Source organism: Larus michahellis, chromosome 3 (assembly GCF_964199755.1).
Source record: "Larus michahellis chromosome 3, bLarMic1.1, whole genome shotgun sequence".
Taxonomy (NCBI): domain Eukaryota; kingdom Metazoa; phylum Chordata; class Aves; order Charadriiformes; family Laridae; genus Larus; species Larus michahellis.
In genome coordinates, this window is record NC_133898.1 from 111979025 (window position 1) to 111991258 (window position 12234).

The 12234-nt window shown below is 36.4% G+C and overlaps 1 protein-coding gene across 8 annotated transcripts in view; it reads left to right on the forward strand.

Annotated features, from left to right (window-relative positions):
- Nucleotides 1-12234, forward strand: part of TRAPPC12 (trafficking protein particle complex subunit 12) — a 53567-nt gene that overhangs the window by 22585 nt on the left and 18748 nt on the right. For all 8 annotated transcript variants that reach the window (XM_074581763.1, XM_074581768.1, XM_074581761.1 and 5 more), the window contains exons 6-7: nt 5231-5343; nt 11788-11860. In XM_074581763.1, the coding sequence (XP_074437864.1) occupies nt 5231-5343; nt 11788-11860 (186 nt within the window). The remainder of the gene's footprint in view (nt 1-5230; nt 5344-11787; nt 11861-12234) is intronic.

The following is a 12234-nucleotide window of genomic DNA, read 5'->3' on the forward strand; positions in this document are numbered from 1 at the left end:
ATTTAAAAGTAATGGCTAAGAAAAGAGTTGTCTTAAAATTAAACCACTTTTCCATTATGAATTTTTTATAGATAAAATTATTATGAAACCCCTAAAGAGCAGCAACAGAGGTCAACTGCAAAACATCAAGCTAGAATAAGACTTAGCTAACTTGAAAATAAAATCTTAATACCTAGCAGTAACTGTAGGGTCTTGCCTTTTGTTGAAATCATCTAGGCTTAGTTGACGTGGTTTTGCTGTATAAGAGGGCATTACTTCTTTAGAAATCCGAAGCATGAATTAGAGAGCACAATCCATTCTCCTGTGCTCTTAAGTAAACATTTTGATTACAAGATGTGCTGCTTGTTTTAAATATTTTCTTGACATGTTGCCTTCTTAAATTCAGTACGGAGTGAAATATAATAGAGGACATGGGTTTGATTCCAAATAGTTTTGCAAAAGGCAGCACACGCTAAAATCCATTTTATTTTATATAAAATTCTCTTATCCCTAGTGAGATATCACAGGAATATATATGCCCACTTGTATAGGAACCTATTACAAAGAAATATGTGTTACGCTGTGTGCCTTAAATATGTGGCCTAACTGTAAGCAAGTAGGTGAAACCTTTCAGACAATATAATGTAATTCTTAATCTAACAAGCACATGTATTTCTGTTATGGCTTAGTGTTAATATAGTCAATCTTACTTTCTTGTTTTGTTTTTTCCCCAGTGTAACTGTGTTTATTGAGGCAAGTATAGGTTTTTTCCCCTCTACTGTTGATCTGCTTTTTAATTAAATTTTGTACTCTGAATTCTACACCTTGCCTTTCAGATCTTTATAACACTATTATTATTGATCTACTAAAGTCATCCACAAATCATCACTTTCCTCTTCCCAACTGTTTTCTTATTAACCTAGACAATGTAAAACGAAAATTACAGTGTTTTCTAAAATCTCAGACGCCTTTTTTAGATCTCATTTCTTTTTTATTTGTCACCACCTTCATACTAAAATGTTATGGAAGGTTCAACCTATGTGTCTTGCAAGACAGAATGGAAGCTGTGTTTTTGTAGATTTCTGTCCAGTTTCTTTTTCTGTCATATGTTCTTTTAACAACAGGATGAGCTCCTCTGCATGGTTGTTCTTGCAGCAGAAAAAGGCTGAGTGATGAGCCTTTGATGCAAGGTGATATGGTGATGTCATAGAACAACAAATCCACGTCCCATTGTTCACACCAAAATTCTTTGTGAGCTCAGAGTTGATACATTTAAGAGTTTGAAGTCATCACTTTCCATGATTCTCTTATTTTTTGTTTTTTTTTACCTTTTTATCAGTGAACTGATGTGGCTTTCCTGAAGATTCACAAGAGTCATATTGCAATTTGCCTTTGCTTTTTTCATCTCCCGTTCACCCCATGAAGCTGTACTGGGCTGCTTTTCAAACCTATTATGCTCATGATGTTCTTGTCTACCACGGTACACACACAGCTTCTTTCATAACAAAGGTTCATAAAAAAAAGATTCTTAGTGACTTGCTGTTGCTTCTTCCAGGCTCTTTCTTGACACCTTTGTTTCAGACAAGTTCAAAGAAGATTTTTCCATTTTCTTAGATTGAGAAAATTCCAGATTCAGATTTTGGATGCTGGAGGCGATACAGTAATTAGGGTACTCTGGGGAGGTGGGTGTTGTCAGTTTTTAAACAACTGTTAACAAGGAGTTACAGGATTATTTTGGCAAAGAGTTCTCTTCACGTGTAATTTTTTTATTACTGCCACGTATTCCATCCTGAGAAATGCATGTAAATTCTATTGGCACTTTATATGAGTAGCACTGATTGAAAGTTTTACCAAATCTAAAGTAAACGTATGGTCATTCCTTTTAACCAGAAAATCAGTTTATTAATGTGGGAACTGAATTAGATACGTTATCCATACCTCATATCATCTAACTAGAAAGAAGCTTACTTGGAGACAGAAACGTATCTCAGAAAATGCACTTAACTAAAAATCTCAGGTTTTCTTTTTTATAAATGGAGTGTTTAAGGGGTATGTCTGGATGAGTGGCTTGGATAAGTGCTGCAAATTTTTTTATGAACAATTTGCTCATCTGATTTGACTGGAAGTTACAAAATATTGTTTACATGGAATGATAAGACAGACATACCAATGGTAAAAGCTTGTTTCTTTTCTCTCCTGTTTTCCCCAGTTACCACACTTGTGTGAGAGCACATGTACAGTTTGTGCTTTCTTCCAAAAAAATAAAAATCTTCTGCTATTCAGAAGGATTACAAGGAAACTGAGGAAGAGGGCACAAACGGTTGGTGTTTCTGAGATTTTAAATGAAGTTAGCAGCCTGTTTAATGAGCAGTAAGTAATAGAACTTCACTGGATGGATATGCTGGATGCTTACAGTAAAATTTCTGGCAGTATACTAGTTACGTCATGAGTTTCAAAAAGAAAGAGAAGAAACAGATGCTAGAGTTTTAGATCCTCCTGCATGAAATAGTAATATAAACTATGGTTTGAAAAGTCACTACACTGACTACCCTTACACCATGGGCCACCTTCCTTCTGGTTTTGTTTGAGAGACCCGTGATCACATTTGACATACGTACTAAGGATCACACTGGAATGCCTTTTGGTCACATGCTCTGAAGGAAATACCAAGTGGTTGAGAAATAAAAAATTAATAAAGTCCATTTTGAAGTGATATAGTTCTGAATGCCTATTACAAGTGAGGTCTTAGTTGTGATAGGAAATAAATCAGATTCTTATGGAGTCTAAGTTGGCCTGGAGTTGCATTCATCATTCTGACATCCTCTGACACCACTTCTGATGATGTAGATTGGTAATGGGTTATTCCTTCCTCTCGCATGGATCATAATAGTGTGGCTTCATTCAGCAATATATAAGATCAATACTTTACAAAATATGCAATCCCAAAAAGTGTTTTACAAAACATTGTATAAATTTTATACAAATGGATAACGTGAGACATTTCATCTGCGCTCCATTAAATACCCGTCTATCTGCACGTTCATCTGTTCTGTTACCAGTTCAGATTTTCTGTATGAGTATTTATTGAATTGACCTTCTGCCGCATTTTACAAGAGAATGTGATGATTCAAACTTGTTCAGAGTTGAAAATGCTACAACACAGTCATTAACCAAAAATGTTGCTAAAACTTTAGATTCCTTTTGGTTTATATCTCAGATTTTACAAAACTTTACTAATGAACAAAAGTTTTCCTTTTTTTACCTTTGCCTCACAAATCCTGTTGAGTGCAGCAGTAGATGCATGGTTCATGTATTTGCAGTAAATTAAGACTATTCTTAATTCTTTCTCTCCTTTCTCTTTGGAGAAAATTCTTCTTCTCCAAAAGAACAGTACCAGACTAGCTGGGTTTAGGCACTGCTTTTTTTGGCAGGATTGCCGTTGGATGCTAGGTACTAGTCAGGATACATACATATCTTATCTTTTCCTATCTTTTGTTACTGATTGAATAACCTTTTACACTTCTCTTAATAGAATTTCAAAGGCAGTTTTGTTTTCTTAATCTCTGTTCCATGTATGATGATGCATGAAGCTTGTGTGTACATCTGTTACAGGCACAAAGCAGTCACGGAAGCCATGGGGAATAGTTAGCATTGGCAAAAGAGAGTTTATGTAGATATAAGTGGCATACTCTGAAGGTCATAATTAGTGAGTTTTGTAATTAAAATTTTGTCAACCTTCAAAAAAATGTCTAGAGGCAGTGACTCGTTGTATACAGTGTCTGCCTCTTTGAAATACAGGCCTGCTAAGAACGGGTGCAAAAATCTTTCTAAAAAGCTCCCGAGTCCTGTTTTTGAGAAAAGATGAGGCAAGAGATGACTTGAGAGGGAAATCCCCTTAGAGTATGTCTAAAGCAAGCAAATGCGTTATGTTCAAATATTAGAACTGTAGCACTGTATTTTGCAAGGCCTATTTCCCCGTTATGCTAATTCTGATTTTTTTTTTTTTTAAATAGTAGCATCTAGTTTACGTTCAGTATTATTATCTATGTATCAGGATAGGCAGTTAGCTTTTCAGGTAACTTTTCAAGATGTTTAGGTAACTTTTTGAAGATATTGCACACACTACGATTCCTTAAAGCTCCTGAAAATGCCCTTGAAGTCAGCCAGGATTCTCATAAACTTAGAGGATTGGGTCTTTAGTAAATATTGTAATAATAATAAAGATTAAAAGTAAACTGATGTGCAAAGGAAGAGATTTTTTTTTCTTCCCAAATATTGCTTAAGATCTTTCCCTATTCTTTGATGTTTTCAGTAAACTAGAAAATACACAAATACACCATCTTTATGAAGGGTCAATCTCACGGTATAGAGTCATTTAGTTACTCTTGTGGAAGAGCTAACATTAATGAAGTAAAACTCAGACTAAAAGTCATCTTTAGAGCAATGGAATGGCCTTTGCTCAGCATAATGGACTCAGACCTTTACACAAACTTATGGATATTGATAGAAAATAGAAACAAAATATTTTGTCATATATTTTCATGTCTTGGGACATGATATATTGGGATGTCTTGGGACTTGATATATTTTTAGATTTAGTGTGTCTATTATAGTAATTTTATGTTTGTTCTTCATTATACCATTTTTTTATTTCTTTTGACTCATGTTGGTTTTCTGTTCTTATTTTTTTCTGTAATATGAGGGCCCTTCGTATCAACTTTATTTGGAAAAGGATTACATAGAAGTGGTTTTGCATACCCTGGTTATATAACTTTTTCACAAGCATACTTTTAAGGCCAATAATTTCACCTTATTACTTCTGCATTGGTTATAAAACATGCATAATCATTAAATGTTTGGAGTAATGTTGTAGCTGCAACTTGAGTAAACTTCCATTTTTTTAAATCCTCCTTTTTAATTAGTTTATAAACATCTTTAATGAAACATTGTACTTCCATGTATGACTTAGTTTTGAAAATTTGAATTGGGTGCACCTTTTTCTTGCCTTCTTGATTGTAGTTACCTATGTCTTTACCTGTTTAAAACATTTTACAATAAATTACGTGTTACAGCTAAGAAAAAGTTTGCCATTTTCTCATCTTTCATGTATTTCATCACGAGAAGAAAAATATACAAAGGTAAAATGGACTTTGTGTCATATACACGAGTGAGAAATATTTGGTCTGATGTAGGCAAATCACAAACTGATCATTATAGCAAACACATTTGATAAAATTAATTATGTTTCTAGGTTCCATGGTTCCTTTCTCTATGCGGATTTTACATGCTGAACTTCCTCAGTACCTAGGTAATCCTCAGGAATCACTTGACAGACTGCATAGTATGAAGATAATCTGCACCAAGGTAACAGCTTCTCTGTGCACTAACATTTCTTAATGTTTAAGAAATATATTTTATTGTCCTTACAAAGAACATTGAGTTTCAATGATGACATTTTTTACTCCATCTTCATACAAATAAGGAACTCAGTAATAGAAGTAATTAAGTGCCTCTCCTCTCTGATAGCTCTGACTAAAATGAATAGAAGAGAGGGCAACATAGTTCTCTTGCTTTTGTGTTTTTGCCAGACGAGGCATGGAGGACAGTAAGCAGATGTGTTTAGGGACAATTTAGGAAAACTTTCTTCCCTCACTCAGCTGTGTCCAGCTAGCTCAAAACACAGTTGTTAATGATCTTGATCCTTCAAAAATAGTCTTGATCCTTCAGAAATAGTCTGAATAGCTGGTTTTGGAAACAACAGTCATTTGGGAATATAAATACAACCTGCTGAGTTTGGTTTGGGGTTTTTGTTTTGATTTGTCAAGTGCTATAATACAAAATTATGGCCTAAATTGTAACATGGGATTTGTCAGTGCTGAAATTAGAATGATGGTGGTGTGACCACTAACCTTATTCACTAAACCAAATACCCTGACGGTTAATCATTCATCCTTAAATTTTTTTTACAGAAATCTTTCCCAAGTAGTCTAATGTAACAGTGACTATGAATGTTGCAATGTGGTAAACTCTAGAAGAAATGCAACGTTATTGTTTTATCTACGACACTTGGAAGTTCAAAACTGTAAGATAAATAGATGTGATTAATGTTTATTTTTAGTATCCCATGGAAGTTTCCTATATTTACTCCTAAAAATAATGTGGGTAGCAGAAGTGAAGGGATTTGATAATTGCCAATTGTGTAGCTATAACGGCCTTACATATATAAAATCAGCTTGCTTCTAGCACAGTAGTGACTAGGATCACCAAATGTTTAGAGTAAAAACAAATCAGTCCTTTGTATTATAAGGGAAAAAGATGAAAGGTTTAGCTAATGAGAGATGAATGTGGTATTTGTTATAGAGTTGGAAAGAACTGATTTGGAAACAGTTGAGAGATCTATCCAATTTGGCCAAGAAGTGCTACTTTTTAGCACTTCATGAACGCTGTTATGTGTTCGTGACCATCTCATCTAACAATGTTACTGGCAGGCTGTTCTCTCTAGCCTTTTCCATCAGTAGTCCTCCATTGGAAGTAATTTTTTTCTTCTAGGAAATGTCATACTCCTCCATTACAGGATTTCACAGTGCTACTGACATTTGCCTAACCCAGTCTGCAGCAAGAACAGCTGTTTCATATCTTGGTTTTATGTGATCTGGTATTAAGTGCTGCGTTGTCTCCTCTCAGTCATGAAGGTGCCACTAAAACTTAACCGGTTTCTAAGTTCCTTTATCTTGTAACAGAGAGAGAAAATTGTATGAATGTGAGTAAGGAAGCGACTGCTGAGTGGGGTGTTCATCAAGCATCTGGCTGATTATTGAAATCACCATATCTTAGTTACAGTGTGATCAGCCATGATTCTCCACAGAGTAAAGATTATTAGTCAATAGAGGAATGAAAGAAAAGGAAATTTGCTCCTCCCACCCCTTTCTTTATTATAAGACCTTAAAGTCATCCACAACCTTGAGGTGACTCTGCTGCATGCTTTTCCTTGAAGTGCATATCCTTAGAGCATACCCTGTGTACCAAGGAAACTTTAAAACTATAATACAAGATTTTGTTTGAACATGAATGAGGCTGATTATTTGTTTAAATAAGGGAAACTGGATATGCTAGAGAAGATGAGTGGAAATAAAGGAGATTTACAAGTTAATATATATGTATTTCCCTGCCTGCTAAGTTCTTGAAGAACAGGTTTGTTTACTCATGTTCTCACTCCATCAATTTCTAGCGGCCTAGGTCACTATGAATTCTGTGTGATCCCGTGTGCCCTTGGGGAAAGCTTCTTTGAGGCTGTCTGTCTGTATGGCTTCCACTAGCTTTTCTGAGGAGTCCCGAGTTCTCTGCACTTGTTGTTGGTTTGTGGATGGCCATCTCTTTCTCTCTGCATTCCTGTGTCTGAGTTTGCAAAGTTTCTCCTGGTTTAGTGTGTTTAATTGTGGGCAGAAAAAGAACAATCTCCCTTTGCTTCTGACAACTTCCACTAGAGCCAGGATACAGTAGCCAGGACAAGCCATTGTCTGTGCTGATGGATGCTCCTTTTTAAAGTACAGTACACAGAAAACCATGAACAAAAATATAAAAGGTACCATCCTTCACAAGGGACTATTTCTGTTTAGTTATTCCAGACACCTCATTGCAGATTACTTCACTTGTTTGCATTCAATTAAATACCTTGTCTTTTGGAGCAATTCAAAGACAACTATAGAAACAGGAGTGTGAAGAAGGACAGCTTGTAAAGATAAATATGTTTTTAAAAGACAGTTGTAAATTGGTGATAATTTAACTGTTTGAAGTCAGGGTTGATAAATTGAAAACATTGTGGATAATATGTGTTTTGATTTTTGTATAGAATGCTATTAGTTGAATAATCCTGATCTCACCTGGAATGTTCAAGAATAAAATGCATAATACTTACGAAAACCCGTGGCATAACCAAGAAAATAACATAAAGGATGTACACTCATTAGTCTTAATATTTGTATGTGACGCTTGGGAACCATTTGGGTTATAACAGAATTAATTGGGGAGCTTTCAACCAAAAGCCTCTAGTGTTTTACTTCCCTATTTTAAAAAGTGGGAAAATAATCTTTGGTCATCCGTATTTACAGAAGGGCGTAGGAATAGTCATTATGTAAATGAGACGATCTTGGAGTCATAAAAGCTAGAAGAGAGAAAAGACCTATTAGCTCACCTAGTCTATCTCTCTGCAATGCAAGGTTGTTTTCGAGTTTTTAATGAGGCAGCCTACCGAGCTGAGGCCACATCCCCTGGGAGGCTATTCCAGGCTAATGCTAATGCATTCTTATCATAAGAAAATTTGTCTTCCTCTTTTGTTTCGCTTCTTTAATGTAATGGTGTTGTTTCTATCTGATACCTCTTTTTAACCTGCTAAATTCCCTCTTGTTTTTTGTTGTACACATTCTACAGGCACTTGTCAACTCCCGATTAGCCGTTTGACTTAAACATCTTAACCATATTTATTTTGTCACTATTTTGGTAGCTCGGTCTCTTCAGTCCCCATCTACTTACGTATTTCTGGTACCTGAAGCAGCATTGGAGGCGGAGTGCAAAACCCATAATTTTTGTTTTCTTTGTATAGGCAATAATGTTTTTACCTTTTCCAGTATTCCTGCAAATTTGTAATCATCTCTGGGTGTAGGTGCAACATTTGGGAAAAAAATAATCTGTAATGCCAAATGCCTGTTATAACTTCGGGGAGAAATCCAGTGAAACTGTTACTGTCCCTGTGTTATTGCTGGTCTTCCCAACCAGCCTCAGTGGCTTCCCATGAATTGCCTCAATGAGTTGTCTCCCTTGAAATAAATGCTCTCCAAACAGCCAAGCAGTAAGAGTAACAATAGCAATTTAAATGGCAAAAGGCTTTGTTTTTTTCAAGTATTCCTTTAGAAACATAGGTGTGATCAATTTAGTACTAATGCCGCTGAGGACATGCTAATAGTCGCTTACCTGGAGATGGAGAATGTGAAAAGAACAACAACCATGCTTCAACTAAACACCTCCTTGCTGTACCTAAGCTTCCTAGCTGATCAAGGGAGAGCTCTTGGAAATACATCTCATAGTGTAGCATATTTTACTTTTTAACCCTAATCTTTCGAGTGGCAGAGCTGTACTGGGCTCTTCTACCAGGGGGGTGGAGCAGTGGCAAGTGGGTTAACAGTCCAGCTTCCTAACAAAGCCTCTGCAAGTCTTACCTCTGCAACACTTTTCAAAAATACATCGTGCCATTTGTCCATCAGCTACTCCTCCTGTAGTTCCACCACTCTGTTCCTCCCTGGCCCTGCCATACGCACTCTTCCTATCTCCTGGTCTTCTGTTTCGCTTCCAAATTGATGAACTTTTCAGCCTCTTTTAGCTACTGATTGTTTTTGCTTTGGTGGTGCACATAGGTTAGTGGTTAACAGTATACAGGCGATTGGTAGGGAATGAAACAGAAGAATCGGTGAAATAATACTAGCCAGTAAAGCTAATGAGTGTGTATTTATAAATATTCAAAATGAGCAAAAGCATAGGTCATACATAAAACTGATGTTTAAAGTCAGTGGTAGAAGTGTTCAATCCTATTTCCCTTTATATCACAAACAACAATGTTTAGAGCTATTCCATGTGGTATTGCTAGAATAAACATTTTACCATCTGTGGAAAAGTGGGATGAAGGGATTTGCTAAAATTAAATATTTCATGTCATCTAACCCAGATAGCTTACACTGAGGAACTACCTGAATCATTATTAAATTATTAATTATTATTAAACAATTCTTGGAAAACTGGGGAAATACCCAAATATTGAAAGACTGCAGATAATGTTCCTATACTTAAGAAGGGCAAAAGGAGATAAATCTAGGGAATAAACCAATTAGCTTCAAATCAGCATTGAGTTCTGTTTTAATTATGTTGAGCTTGAGGTGATGGCTAGATATCCCCAAGTAATGTCACGGAATGGTTAATGTAGTACTCTAATTGTATGCTGATATCTAATTTTTTGGTTATTTTAGTGAGCGTGTTTTCAGAGAAGGGCCATTGTCTTTTTGAAAAAGACAGCATGTCTCGTTGATGAAGGCATCTTGTTATGTTTAGGCCATTTCAGGAGTGAGACCTTGGAGCTTCATTGGGAATGAGAAGTGGTCACTAGATGTTTTTCAGGGGAAGAGGAAGGTTGTGGGTTTTAGACTGGCCAGAAAATAGACCATAAAGTGGGTTTGGTTTATGGGAGATAAGAGTGGAAATTTTTTTCTCTAGCAGGGTGCCTCATTACACACTAGGCATTTAACACTTAAATGTGGTGCTTTGGTTTCTATGTGATTTCTAAGTGGCTACGCTGCTTTTAAAAGTGGGACTGAGATTCAGTCTCGCAGGCGTGCCACGGCGATCTCAGAAATTGCTACCTAGCCACTAAGCTGCAGTATCTACTGGTGTACGCTCCTAGCCTCTCAGAATTTGAGGTAAGGCAACTTAGCCTAGTCCTCTGTGAACAAGGGTTTACGCTAAATCATATTACCTTGAATTTGTCACAGGCTAACAATTCTTATCGGGAAAATTCCCCTGGCTCAGCTGGCATGTGGTAACTGCTGTCGTTTCATCATGTGTCTCTCCTTGCTCTTAAGTTCCTTGTAGCAAAATTTATGGCACTTAACTTAAAGCTTTCGCTGTAGACTGTGAAAAGAGCTTGGCATCTCTTAGGGCAATTCCTTCCACCTTAAGATGTCTAAATTAGGTAGCATGAACTCGCTTCCTGGATGTACCGATTGCTCCTCATTGGCTGTAGAAGGCACCAACACGCTGTCTGAGGCCAGATTAATCCTACCTGTCTTTGCTTTGGAGGTTTTCCTGTGTTGTTTTTAAGTGTTTGCTTACAAAGCAGCGAGCACAATTTAAATGCTTTGCTGGTGTAGGAAAAAACGATTACTACTTACAGTGACAGAAGCTGAGTGCTCTGTGTTCGGAAGTGCGCTCGGTGCTCCGAAGAGGAAGCGCCTTGTATTTCCCTAATTGGCTAACCACTGTGGCTGATTAAAGAGCAAGTGCCTGTAATGGTTTTTTGAAGGAAATCTCAAGCTTTGTTCTACAACCAAAGTTATAAATCTGTAACAGGAAAAATGGGGTGATCTGTGGGAATCAGAAAACAAATTTGGAGAAACTGTAATGGGATTAGAAAAAGGAAAGTTGACTTGCATTTCAAATGGAACTTTGCATACTTATTTTAAAAGTGCTTAAGACACAAACTTCATTAAGTATACGTTTTCGTTCATCTAATAATACAACAAATGTTTCATTTACTCAACAATTTACATGATTTAAAATCTATAATAAATAAAAAGAAGCAATAAAACCCAAACTTTGAGAAGGAAATTGCAGTAAGAACTAAGAATATTTCATTAAGGACAAAAGGATGAAACCAGAGCCCACACGTGGTGGGGAATGGGGGGAGTCATGAGGCAGTGGCTTTCTATGAAAAATCAGTTTGACTTTCTTTGTGATCATTAACATTCATTCTCTGGTGAAGCATATTCCATGTTTTGCTTAACAAAATGTGCATGTCCCCAGAGTGTGCTGACATTTAATGTTCTGTAAGTATCATAAACCTGAACTCTAACATCCTTCTAACGTACAATGGCTTTCTTCCTTTGTGCAATTGATTTAGCTATGGTAATAGTCAGTAATTTTGAACTGTACCTAGGTGAAGCATTCCTGCCTGAATTGGTTTACATGTAGACTATCAATTGTAGATAATTTGCATTTAATATATAGTGCTGTTTAAACTCATGTTGGTTACTTTAAAATTTGCTACAGATATTAGAAAATTTGGAACAAGGCTTAGCTGAAGATGGAAGTATGACTAACATTACACAGGAGAACAGACAAGGTAGGTATTCTTTAAACATTTTTTTCACAGGCAGTGTGTTTTTATCGCTTGTCTAAGTATGCCAGAAGTTTTCACAAGAGTGCCCCAGAGTTGTTAAAACAGTATTTTTGTAATCTCATACCCTGCTCAGCCTCCAAAATGATACACCTTGTACTTCTATTTGCTGGAATTAATTTCACAGTTTTGCCCTTGATCAAACCGATGTACTAAATCATTTTTTTTTCCTACTTAGAAGAAACAATGAACGTGTGTGCTATCCTTCAGTGATGAATATATAAGTGTATTGCTGTCGCGGTTAGATGGATGTTTCATCTTAGGCCGTGGCTGACTGGCTCCTCTCAGTCCTCATGTCTGAAATCCACTAAAATTCTTTA